The sequence below is a fragment of the Pipistrellus kuhlii genome, unplaced genomic scaffold (assembly GCF_014108245.1).
Source record: "Pipistrellus kuhlii isolate mPipKuh1 unplaced genomic scaffold, mPipKuh1.p scaffold_m20_p_3, whole genome shotgun sequence".
In the NCBI taxonomy this organism is placed as follows: domain Eukaryota; kingdom Metazoa; phylum Chordata; class Mammalia; order Chiroptera; family Vespertilionidae; genus Pipistrellus; species Pipistrellus kuhlii.
This window is the reverse complement of record NW_023425529.1, coordinates 85,344,107-85,358,060: the sequence shown is the minus strand read 5'-3', so window position 1 is coordinate 85,358,060 and position 13,954 is coordinate 85,344,107. Positions and strand designations below refer to the sequence as shown.

At 39.0% G+C, this 13,954-nt stretch overlaps 1 protein-coding gene across 1 annotated transcript in view; it reads right to left on the bottom strand.

Annotated features, from left to right (window-relative positions):
• Window positions 1-13,954, bottom strand: part of ATP8A2 (ATPase phospholipid transporting 8A2) — a 556,427-nt gene that overhangs the window by 394,432 nt on the left and 148,041 nt on the right. Inside the window, exons 21-23 of the mRNA XM_045588453.1 lie at window positions 12,154-12,238; window positions 10,984-11,123; window positions 8,521-8,659 (exon numbers count right to left, since the gene is read on the bottom strand). Of these exons, the coding sequence (XP_045444409.1) occupies window positions 8,521-8,659; window positions 10,984-11,123; window positions 12,154-12,238 (364 nt within the window). The remainder of the gene's footprint in view (window positions 1-8,520; window positions 8,660-10,983; window positions 11,124-12,153; window positions 12,239-13,954) is intronic.

Sequence of the window (13,954 nt, the reverse complement as noted above, 5' to 3'; positions counted from 1 at the left end):
TAACTGATGCAAAAGGATTTGCTGGTAGTTCTTTATTTAAGCAACAGCTGCAAAAGTGAGCTATAATTTTTAAGCCCTAGCTTGCTGCTTTATTCTATATTTTTCAATTTAAGCAAAATGCCACTTGACAACTGAAGCTGCACAAAGACATTATGGGAAAACTTGAAGCATTTTTTTAACCCATTGCAGGGAGAGGGCAATAAATAAAATCACTGACACTTCCATAAATTTTAATATAGAAAGCTGAAGGTTTCAGAGAAGTAACAGGTTGTTGGTGGTGGTTTTTAAATTTGGAAAATGAAGTGAGATTTTGCTTAAAGAATTATCACACAGCACACTTTCTCTAGACCAGTGGTTGGCAAACTGTGGCTCGAGAACCACATGCGGCTCTTTGGCCCCTTGAGTTTTTAGCAAAGGCCAGCTTAGGAGTACCCTAATTAAGTTAATAACAATGTACCTACCTATATAGGTTAAATTTTAAAAATTTGGCTTTCAAAAGAAATTTCAATCATACTGTTGATATTTGGCTCTGTTGACTAATGAGTTTGCCGACCACTGCTTTAGACAGACCATGGAAGTTTAACACAGTTAATTGTGGTTTAGCTAATGTGGCAAATCAAATTATTTCAATCCAGGTTTGGAGTGCTTGATTTCTAATGTTTTTGGATAAAATGAGATCAACTCTTGGAGAAGAGCCAGGTATGAAATGTCAATCCTCACTTGTAAATTGAGATCTAGTTCTTTAATCTCACAGCCTAACAAGACGACCATAAAATGACTAAGACAGAACCTCTGGGGTTTCACTTTTTATTACAGCCGAAACGAATGTACACTACAAAGGTCTTAGTCTTTCAACTACCTGAGTACAATCAACATTCAGAGAAATCAAAATAGTACAGTCTATGGTACTTAGAGAAGGACTTGATTTTAAGACAATAAAATAACAATTCACACTAGAAAACATTACCAAACCAAATTTATATTTTTGCATCAGTATCTCTTTTTCTGAGGCAAGCTCATATTATTAAAGATATCCAAATCCACTTGTTTTGGTTACAGTTTTGGAAGGGTTAGGAACAATTTATCCTTCCTGGCCATACATCCTAAGATCAATCAAGCTAGGCACTTTTGGGATTCAACATGGTTCCAAACCCTCAACAAGTGTGTTGTTGCCTCTAAATATTTTCACGGAGAAAGTGGTCAATCATTATTTGAGTGTGAGTGTATGGATGAATAACAAAACTTTACTGCTCCAGACAGGGTCACAGAGGCTCGGGTGGAGTCCATAAGTCATCTGTAGAATGAGGAAGCCAAGGACTTGCCTATAGAACCACACCTGGGCACCTTTCCCTCCAGACCCTTCACACCCTCCCCAGGGATGTTCCATCACAAGTGAGCACACACTCAGCCTTGCCTTGTGGCCTCCTCCCTGAACTGGCCGATCGTGACCCATTCTGTGCTCAGTCTATTTTTTTTTTTTCCTCTTCAACAAACTCTTGAAGGCTCAAGTTTTAATCCTATCTCATCTGTGAAGTCTTCCCTGTGAAGCTCAAATATCTTTCCTTCTGGGAAGTGAATATCAAGTGTGGCGATCACGTGCTCAGATTTTCAGCACTCTCACATCTCTGTGACCTAGGTTAAGTTGTTTGATAATTCTATGCCTCAGTTCTATTTTTGAAAAGGGGATAATACCGATCTCCAAGGGAATTAAATACGAAACTTATGTAGCACAGTATTTGGCACATTATAGCTAACATTTTCTGAATAACTATTATTAAACCAGTCATGCTTAATACCTACGTTGTGTAATTACTACTTTCTTATCTACATACTCTTTAATTTGTCTCACAGGTAACTCATCCCCTTAGTAGAGAATGTAAGTTCCCCAGGCTGAGAGCAGAACATCAGGCAACAATGCTAGCTGCAGATAATAATTAAAAAAAAATAACACCTCTGACTTTCCTGGGGAAAACAACACTAAGATTGTGAATGCCACAAGCAAAGCCCAGCTTCCCCTGAGAAGGGGATTTGTTTTCCTTTTAATGGGCAAGGCAATCTACAGGCAATCACAGGATAGGCAAGCATCGTATTTACTCACATTTAAAAAAAAATTTTAACTACTAAGACTATAAGAAGTGGTTTAAAAGTATCAAATGATGAGGAGCAAAATGCAGAGGGCAATTCCAGCTCAGACATGGATGAGAATGAAAGCTATTTCCAACTTTCTGACTATAAATACACACTAGGATTTTGTTCTCACTCATCCCACATGCACTAGAAACAAATTACAGATTCTGAAAACTTCACATCTATTGCCTAACATTTTAATAGATGTTTTATCCATTGGTAATAAGGAAATGACGACACATAATTCACAAAGGCTACATTTGAGATTTCACTTTAGACTATCTGATGCCAAACTTTTAAGCTAAAATAGAAAATTGCCAACTCCTTGAACCACAGCTAGTTAGCATAAATGCAAGCACAGCACAGCAGGGGGCTGGCATTGCGCCAGTTCTAAACTACCTACAACCTACAGGCAAGATGACTGTCTATCTACATAATACTCACTGGCTCATAGGAGACATAACTATTCTGGAACTTAATTTGACTAAGTATATTTATTTTCCAGGTATGAACTAAAATAAGTTATCAAACTATGATTATAGGGTAGATCAAATGCTAAAAAGAGCCAAGAACCCAAACATATGTCATCCTATATAATACTAGGTGTACCTGTTAATAATGAGGATTTTGTAATCAAAGAAAACACAATAATTTCAATAGAACCATCAAAAGTGCTTTATTCAAATTAATGTCCATCACTAGCTACACATTTCCCCATCTTTCAAGTAATTTGTGGATACCGTCACAATAGAACTTTTCTTGTTTTGAGGCAAACCATTCAGAGACCCAATTTTCCACTTTTTTATATGTTTTGAAGTGCTGCTCAGAAAGTGCATGTGTCATCAATTAGAACAAGTGGCAATCTGAAGGAGCAAGTCTGGTGAATACAGTGGGTGGGCTAATACTTCCCAGGCAGGATCTTTTAACGTGTCTTTAACTGGTTTTGAAGTGTGTGATGGTGCCTTATCGTGAAGCAAAATTACTTAGCTGTGTCTTCTGGCCCATTCTGATCATTTCACAAGCAAAGCATAGCTCAAATTGATTGTTTGTTGTCAGTAGTGATCAGTATGAATGGTTTCACCAGGTTTTAGAAGCTCATAATACACCACACCATCCTGATCCCACTAAACGCAGAACATTGTCTTCTTTCTGAAGTCATGTGGCTTTGCAGTCGATGTTGATGGTTGACCTGGATCAATCCATGATTTTGTATGTTTGGGTTCTCAAAATAAATCCACTTTTCATCACCAGTCACAATTCGATGCAAAAAAGACTTTCGTGGCATTGAAGCAACATTTTACTGATGACTTTTTGGTTTTCCACTTGTCTTTTGTTCAGTTGATGTGGCACCCATTTTCCTTCCTTTAAAATTTTTCCCATTACTTGTAAACAATTGGAAATTGTTTGCTGAGCAACATTTAATCTTTCTGCAAGTTGTTTTTGAGTTTGATATGCATCTTCATCCAATAATGCTTGTAATTGTTCTTCAAAATTTTTCAATTGACCTGGACACTCTTTGTCTTTCACATCGAAATCATCTCTTTTAAAGCATTTAAACTAGTGTTCACAAGTATCTCAAGATGGAGCATATTCACCATAAGCTTTCCAAAGTATACAATAACTTTTTTTTCAAAATAAAGTAATGATTTAAAACTTCCTGCAAACGCTCTTTTTTTGTCACAAAATTTGACATTTTTAAGCATAAAAATATCTATGATATTAATAACACCTTAAGCAAATTTGACATATGAGGTTTTGAAGGTTGTTATCAATACAACAAAACAGCATACATATCAAATCGCAAATATATCAACATATGTGTAACTCCATCTATTGAAAAAAATCCGCATTATTAAGTGGTACACCTAGTAAAAGTGTGATATGCAAATTGATCGAAGGCCAAACAGTGGAACGACCATCCAAATGACCATCTGGGACCCTGCTATGAAACCCATTTGGTGCCAGGCCAGCCAAGGTGGGTAAGATGTGATTGTCAGGGGCCCAGCCATCATCCCATAATCACCCCGCAGAGGGAGGCTCAGGCCACAGGCTGGTGGGGCAATCGATTGCCCCAAAGAGGGGGGCCCGGCCAGGGACCAGCAGGCTGCAGTGGGTGGGCGGGGTCTCCCTCTAGGAGGGAAGCCCGGGTCCCGGATGCCAGAGGGAAGCCAATGGCAGCAGCCAGGGGTAGGAAGGCCTACTCTTGTAAGAATTTCATGCATTGGGCCTCTAGTCTCTAAATATGCACTCTGACTACATGTACTTCTGAGTACATGTTGCCTTAAAATTTTAAGAGTTGAAAATCATTAAGGCATCCTAATTTTAGAAAAGTTAAAATATAAAAACAATGTGCATCTTCAAATGAATAAAATATACTACACTTAGCCTCCTGTCAGCTAACTCAAATTTCAGCAAACAGATTTTGCAAAATTTTATGAATCTGTTTAAAATGATCCCTGCATCAGAAGTCAAAAGCCCTGAGACCCAGTATTTTCTTGGTCATTAAGTAGAGTGTAATCTTTATAAACTCTGAATTTCCCCCTTGAGCTTAAGGTTGTTCATGTGTAAAGACTGAGAATAGTGTCCAGAAAGCATGCCCAGCACAGAGCCTGACACTCAGACACTATTCATTTGCACTCTTTTCCTGACTTCACCTAGAGGTATGATTACTAGACACTTGATCTTCCTGCCAAATATCTCCTGGGTACTGTAGATGCACATAGAATGTACAAAAATGTACAGAATATCCAGTCAGTATAATAAGAGACAGATCAATAATGGTTCATGTTACCGAGGATTAGGGTTAAGGTTAGGGTTAGGTTAGAACACAGGTTTACAACCCAGACTATCTAGAGCAGTGTTTTTCAACCTTTTTTGGGCAAAGGCACACTTGTTTCATGAAAAAAATCACGAGGCACACCACCATTAGAAAATGTTAAAAAATTTAACTCTGTGCCTATATTGACTATATATAAAGTAATTCTCTTGAATAGGAATCAAATAAACACAAAGAAAGTATTTTATAATTACTTTATTATGAAATATTAAGTAAACAAAATAGTGAAAAATTATAAAATTCTTGTCTTGTCTGCACCTACGGCACACCAGGCAACATCTCGCGGCACACTAGTGTGCCGCGGAACAGCGGTTGAAAAACGCTGATCTAGAGCATGACCTTGTGCTACATGTAGCTGTTATCTGTGATCTGACATACGAGAGTCTAATAAAATGACTGACTATTAATAGATGTCTACACATTCTGTAACATGTGCAGGCTCAACAGATACCATAAGTCAGAAAATGACATTTAATCTCTCAACATCGCCCAGGGTTACTTACTTGAGTTCTGAATACAAAGTGAAAAATAATTCAGACATAGTTTTTTCCAAAGTACATCAGAGCCTGAGCTGTTACAAGCCTACTTCGTGACACCCAAGAGATTTTTGAATTCAACTAACACACTACACAAATGTATGTAGAGACAAGCTCCAGGAGAAATAAAAGATTTTGGCAAAGTCATCAGCTTATAAGTAGGAGGCATAATGGTCTTGAAAATTAGCTGCAAACTATCAAATTTAAAGTATCTTATGGATGTTGTTATACATTCTTTGAGAGAAAAAAAACACCACAAAATCATACAATTGTTATTTGTAAAAACTGGACAGGTATCTAATATCCCATAAGGTTCAGAGAAGCCTCATTGTGTGCAAGTAAAGTTTTCCTCAGAATAAGAAGCCATTTGTGTTTCTGGGTTGGTTTGCAGCCCTTTGCTTTTGTTTGTATTTATCCAGACTTGGCTAGGCTCTGGTGAGCTGCAATAAACGAAAGGAACAAGCAGGAAGAGGGACATGTTTCTCCAGAGGGCAGGTTGGTCTGGCCGTGAAAATTAAGTCTGGATTTAGGGACATAAAAAGACTGTTAGTCTAACAGAAACACTCAAGATCTAGAAAATTAAGAAAGCTTATCATTATGGTTCTATTTTAACTTGTGGGAGTTACCCACTTCTTCCATATTGCTCTAGAAGAGCATAAAACATATCCCTACATTTTTTAAAATATATTTTTATTGATTTCAGAGAGAAGGGAGAGAGATAGAAATATCAATGATGAGAGAGAATCACCAATCAGCTGCCTCCTGCATGCCCCCCACTGAGGATCAAGCCCGCAACTCAGGCATGTGCCCTTGACGGGAATCAAACCCAGGACCCTCCAGTATGCAGGCCGACACTGTAACTACTAAGCCAAACCAGCTAGGACATACTCCTAAATTTTAACTAAGAATTTCTGGGCAGCAGTCAACTTTATTTACACTGTATGAACAACAGGAGCCATAATTCAATAGCAGGTGCTTTAGGCCAAGTTTATATGGGAAACTGAAGGGCCAGGGTATATACATATAGAGAGGGACATTATACCAAAAGCCAATGTATTATCCTTCATTTATACAAATGTTACAATATCACCAAAAGGTTATAAGAAATACGTTTTTATTTTTTAGTAGTAGTAATAGGCCTTCACAGAAACTTCATCACGCTATTCTCCAAAAACTTGCATTTGAAAGAGATCTATCACAGATCAATGGACAAATTCTATAACTAATGCTTCAGAGGCTGCTCATGAATCACATGTTACTCTTCTATGACTTTATATTCAGCTGGTTGGGAGTTCAAATTGCATTTGATTAGCTATATATATCCTTGAGAAGAAATTATTAAATGGTTTTTGTCTATTTAAAAAAGATGAGATTTGGCTGGATAGCTCAGTTGGTTGAATATGTCCCATGCACCGAAGGGTTGATAGTTTGATTCCCAGATGGAGCACAATCTCTCTTTTCCTCTCTCTCTCTCTTAAATCAATAAAAAATAAATAAAAATTTTAAGGAGATGAAATTCACTCAATATGGTAGATATTGTCTACAATTGAGATTATCTAAGAGATAGAGTTGATTCAAAAAAGAAGGTGTAGGGAAAGGGGCACCAGGAAGACTACTCCAAACAGGACAAAATTCAGATGTTCTAGTATGCTACTTTCTAAAGCACATGTGTCAAACACAAGGCCCGCGGGCCAAATCCGTCCAGCCAGGCCTTGCAATGTGGCCCGCACCGCGCTGTCATCACTGCACTCCGCTGCATTTCCATCACAATGACAGTTTATGACTGTTCAGTAAACCATTCGGCCAGCGATTTAGGCTGGATTTTAGATTTTGGCCCCTTCTCTGATTGAGTTCGACACCCCTATTCTAAAGTGATATGTGACAAAGATGCTCTTTCCATAAGTACATTATAAGTTATGTAGTCCTCATATATTCATTTTATCACATATACACCACAGCTTGTAACACCATAATGGTGACAGAAATACCAGATGATTTAAAAATAATTCAAATAATTAAAACTAATTTTTAATTACTAGTTTCAATTCCTTTTCAAACTTAAAATGTACCTTTTAATACTGATAGAGTTATTTGTACTTAAATTTCTTTTCTTCAATTTTCATTTCTGTATAACTTAGCAACCAAAGCCAACTCAGATGAGGAAAAGAAAAATATAACTCTTAGAAAAATCTATTAATTGATAAAATCATTAAAATGGTTATCTACCTATATATATATATATATATATACGCCTAAGCGACCGTCCAATCATTCGACTGTTCACCCAGTAGCTATGACACACAATGACCACCAGGGGGAAGACACTCTGACCAGTAGAGGAGGGAGCCCGATTCCTCATGGAATTGACCATGGGTTAGGTTGCTGCTAGGGTACTGTCCACCCTGAATCTGGTTCACTCACACCCCAGACCCAGAGAAGAGGGAAGAGTGAGCCAGATTCCTCCCAGAATTGGCAGTGAGTTAGGTTGCTGCTGGGGCACTGTTGACTCTGAATCTGCTTCACCCACACCTCGGACCCAGAGAGGTCCCTTGGCCTGGCCTGCGGGGATCAGGCCAAAACTGGCTCTCCTACATCCCCTGAGGAGTCCCAGATTGAGAGAGGGAACAAGCCAGGCCAAGGGACCAACCAGTGCATGGACTCAAGTAATTATATAAAATAACTGCGTATGTAAACTTAGTGAAAACATGCTCTTAGTATCTTAGACTATAACTCTGTGAAGAAGGCAATAATAAAATCAAAGTTGTTAACTCTTAAATTCTATATCCCATGTAACTGTGGTTAATACTTTTCAGGAAGATGTAATATTTATAATGTTTATAATGGATAGATAATGCTCCAAAGGCCATCTTCATTTGATTTCAGTAAATTTTTATTGGCTTAGAATGAAGAGTTCTATGAAATATAATCTTCAATGCACTTGAGGAACCCCTAATTGTTTCTACAAGACACTTTAAAAACAACACAAAAACCAGCATCAGGGAATTCTTTTAAATTCATTACCTATATTGATTGCAGTTTCTTGTTTGTCTCCTGTCAGCACCCATATTTTAATTCCTGCCTTCAGCAGATTTGCTATGGTTTCTGGAACACCTGCTTGAAGGCGATCTTCTATGGCTGTGGCTCCAAGTAAAAGTAAATTCTAGATTGAAAAATACCTTCAATTAAACACTGGTACATAAGAGCAGCATTTATGGCAAAACTCTGACCAAAAAAAAGGCAGTCAAAATATTGTGAGACAATAATCATGTTTCCTCTACATTAAACCTTTGTTTTCAGATAGTTAATGATATTTAGATGTATGGCATTTCCAAGCTATTGCCAATGTCCAAACCTTTCCATACACATAGGCATCCAGTACTCTTTCATTTTTTTGGTACATCGGCTTTTTAGAACAGAAGTCACCTAGCAGAATAGGTGGGCAAGTCATCCTGATGATATTAATAGTATATGAGCCCTCCCTTGTAACTCTGAAAATGACTCAAGTATTATCTATATATATATATAAAAGCCTAAGCAACCATCACAACCAAACAACTAGAATAACAGGAACGACCAGTTGGCCAGTCCCTATGATGCACACTGACCACCAGGGGGCAGATGCTCAATGCAGGAGCTGCCCCCTGGTGATCAGTGCACTCCCACAGCCAACCTCCTGTGGCCGGCCCACCACCCGTGGTCCCTCCCCCTGGCTGGTCAACCTCCCACAGTCCCTCTCCCAGACCTTTCCCCCAGCCCATAGGCCCCAACCATTGGCAGTGCAGCAGGGTGCCAATGGTAGCAGTGGTGTCCAGTGTCTGTTCCTTCCGCACTCAGCCCAGTGACCATAGCTTTCTCTCCCAACCCTGCTGGGTCCTTTGGGCCCCCAGCTGGGATGGGGATCTAGGAGTGGATGGTGGTAAATACAGCCCCTTTCCCAGGGGGGGCAAGGGCCAGCTCTCTCCTCAGGGCCGGCAGCTAACCTCCTGTGCCCTGCCCCCCAGGCCAGCAGGCCCCAACTGGCCCACCGCCTGCCCACCGCGGTGGTGGCATGGTGGTTAGGGAAGGAGTTGGGGTGAGGCAGGGAACCATGTTGACATCTGGCATCCATTCCTTCCGTGCCCGGCCCGGTGATCATTAGCCAGGCCTAGGGACCCCACCCATGCATGAATTTGTGCACCGGCTTCTAGTGTTAGAGTTAAAACATGAGAAAAACGAATTCATTGAAAAGAAACTAATTCAACTGATGAGAAAAGCCAACTATTTCTCGAGCATCCACCACATATGCCTGATATTGCAGGTGCAGATTACCTTCTTAATCACTTTTTTCTGACTCCGAAAGTAAAGCAGGGCAAGTTGAATTCAGTTTTACTCCCACCCAAAATCCAATAAAATGACAAACAAATGAATATAAAACTCAAAAGCTGAGTATAAAATAGCAAAGTGGTAATAAACAACACACACACACACAGAAAGGGATGAAAAAGGCAATCAAGTAATGACTTCAGAGTTATAAAAAACTGAAAAATGGATGGACCAATGGTTGCTAATATGAAACAGAAATTGAAATCAAGCTACCAGATTTGAGGTGAATGAAAAACAGAAGCAATTAAACAAATGAAAAACTACAGGCCAAAATGGAGTCACTATCATTAAGCCATGCCACTAAACCAACATTTAATAACTAACCTAATTGCATTTTCAGCCTCTCCCTGCAATGAAATTTTAAACCAATCAGGCTGGAATCTCCTGGAAAATACTAGTGAGGTAATCTGCATAATAAACCCCCTACCTACCTCTTCCCAACAAAAGATAACTCAGCCTAAAAATAGTCCTTTCTTTTCTTTTACTAATAACGCCCCTGACACACCGTCAGAACCTATAAAAACCTTCAGACCACCCTTCTCATTGCTAGATGGGATGCTACCAATTGTTTAGTAAAGCCAATAAGATCTTCAAATTTACTCAGTTGAATTTTTTTCCTTTAACAGATAGAATCCAATGTATAGAAAGATACCTAAGGTCTTGGGATAAAATGAAGAAGACAACAACAACAAAAATCAAAGTAGGCAGCAGGGAGTAAAAATGTCAAAACTTTACATTATTAGAATACATAGGTGTGAGAATTCACAGTATGTACAATGACCTACCAGCCTATGAATTCTCATTGTTAACTCAATAGGATGGGATCATCTTGCTAAGCCTAATCTTGGGCAGACCTAGAAAATCATTGACCTGAAACTTCTTAAGAAATCACTAATACTTAGCTGAGGGCGGCTACACCTCAGACAGTCCGTAAAAAACTAAGTGTTTCTTAAAACAAGGTAAGGAATGGCTAGTGGTTGACATACCAGAAAATATGGCTAGTGGTTGACATACCAGAAAATAGAACATCACTCTACAGCAAAATATTCCAGCTCCCAGACTTTGTTCAACAGGAGGGTAAGCCCGTCATTGGGCAGTAAGGACTTTATCATGTGCAATTACCTTCTCAATGATCTCATAACACTTCTCCAGTTGCTGAGCTCTGTCTTTCAATATAGTGCTGGCTTCTTGATAGACTTTCAGCCACTCCTCATAATCACTCTCAGAGAGGTCAGCATATGCCAAACAGAGAGTCCGCAAACCTGCAAAACAGCCACAGTATATCCTGATGATACCACTAGTGGGAGGGCAAGCAGGGTAACTTCTCTCCTAGCTAATCTCATGTGGCTCCATTTCATACCAGAATGCCCAAAAACTTTTTTTTTAAACCTGCTGCTTTTTAAGTCACTAATTCAATTTGCACACATCTAAAAAGAGAATTTAAAAACAACTCTACTGTATTTTAATATAAACCACCTTTTCTATAGATTTGAGAGTACGTGAGAAGCTGTAAGAGTGAATTCCCACAGTAGAGAAGTACAAGAGTTATACAGGATCTATCTTTATATGTGCAGTAGCAGGTATCAGCAATTAGAGGAGGCAGGAGGCACATTTCAAGACATCAATAAAAACCCAATGTGCTATCCTGTGAAAGATCCAGACTTTCAAGCAGCCGTGTGTGTGTGTTTGTGTGTATGTGTGTGTGCACACGCACTCATGTGTGTATGCAGCCATAGGAACACATGAAGAAAAAGCAACAGTCAGCACTTCAGCAAGGCTCCAGCTTTCATCACATTCCCTTGCAGGAAACCCTGACATCAATGCTGTTTAAAGCCTTTCAGAGAACTCTTTTCCTGTTCCTCTGTGCGTCCAATGAATTATTTCCTGAAGTCATTAGCTTCCTCTGTACTCCTCCTGCTGGGTAAGCCAGTTTCATAAGGACCACAAGAGAGGGACAAGAAAATAACAGGAGTTTTCCAAGAAAGGGAACCATAATTACAAGCTGATTATACAGACAGTTTTGGCCTGCCTTTTCCCTCTGCACTGCTGGTTGGAGTCAGCAGGGACATATGTAGGTAACTGAATATGGACCTTGCCACACATCTTGTCACTGCCAAGGGCACAGAATGTGGGGGATGGGCACAGGGATTGGAAATGTATACTCCTCTAAAGCCAGCCATGTCCAACCATAACATGTCTATTCAGAGCACGACTGCTTATCCAGGCACCAGTCATAGACCCTTGAAAGTACGACTTAAGTGGTTAAAAATAGCATTTCCAAATTTCACTTACCTTCTGTGGCAAAATATTCCAGATGGCATAAAGTTTCATCCATGTATTTTGAATCTTTTGAAAGTCTACTGAAAATTACATTGTCCTATAAAATAAGGAAATAGTGTGACTGGCAATCCATAAGTAAACCTTTGGTTAGCATTCTGAACACAGCTTTGTTTCAATGGTGTTTATTTTATTCTCATGAGAATATTGAGTGGGCAAGTAGTGGGTACTTAAGTGATCTGGGGATCACTTCGTAAATTATAGAACTCTCTAACCACTAGGCAGTACACCAGAAACTAATATAAATAAGACTGAGTATCAGCTGTAATTGAAAACTAAAATTTAAAATATACACTAATAAAAGAGAAATATGCAAATTGGCTGTACCTCCGTAATGCCCACCAGCCAATCAGGCGTGAGCATGCAAATTAACCCAACAAAGATGGCAGGCTAATTTGTATACACAGGTGTAGAGTGGCCTGGGCAAGGCAGGACGCCTGCTATGAGGGGGAGAGCAGGATGTAGAGGGAGCTACAGGACCGGAGCTTGGGCCAAGACTGAAGACTGTAGGCTCTCAGACATCTGGGAGCAAAGCCAGGGAAAGGAAGGCCTATTCTTGCACAAATCTTCATGCAATAGGCTTATGATATAATAATAAAAGTTTAAAAATAAATAAATAAACATGTTGGGAAGACCATCAATGTAAGCAGAACCATCCAAGACACAGTGGTGCTGCATTCCCTCAAATTTGCACAACTCACACCAAAGTTTATAACACCTTTGTGCAGAAGTGAGAAGATAAAGGCATGTCCTAAATTGTTCAAGTACTCTTGCTTCCTGACACTGCAGAAGCTCCTCCTAACCAGGAGAGCACTGCCCATGGTGCAGAGAACCCCTTTCAGCTGAGAAACACATCACCCTCTGACAATTTCCGTGACTGACAAACAGGGCTGAAGGACTGGACAACTCAGATAACCCATCTAATATGCTATAAACTGTACAGTTTTAGGACACAGTTCTATTTTAAAGAAATGTAGTTTGGTTTGGGGAGACAGGTTGAAGAAAATTAAATACTATAAAAACTGCACTGTAGCATTTCCATATTTATACTGTTTAGTTACAACCTTCCTCTGTGGCACCCCATTGCCCTATCTATAATACTTGCTGTGGTACTTAGAACACAATGGCAAATAAGCAAACAAATAAAACACTTAAAAACCCTATCATGTGAAAACATAATCTTGATTTCAGTTACTATAAACAGAATTCTTTAATGAGTCCAGATAAAATACTTTTAGAATTCCCATGCATGACTCATTTTTTAAAAGCTCTAGCTAAGTGTCCTGAAACAAGAAAATGCTTCTTCCCACAATTGATAAAGGTTAGTAAAATTTTCAATTCATATTCTTGACACAGACTCATAAAATGAGCTTAATAATTCTTTCCTTCGACACATAGGACCATAACTTAATAAGATATAGTTTTGCAAGTCAGGCTCAGATACAGTAACATCTTTCCTTAAAGATAATACATTTAGATGTGATTACTGGGAGGCAGTCGGAACAAAAAGCCTGGCCTAGAAAACTGACCACAGGGGGGGCAGTAAAAATATGGCCACATAACCCTCTGTGATGAATAAAAAAAATAAATCACAAAAATTGAGAACTGCTGTTTTAAGTACACATGTATATATATATATATATATACAATCTTCATATATCTAATCATACAGGGTGGGGCAAAGGCAGGTTTACAGGTAATTGTATGGAAAAAGACAAGTAGGTCATGATTACAACAGCTTTATTAACTAGGGTTC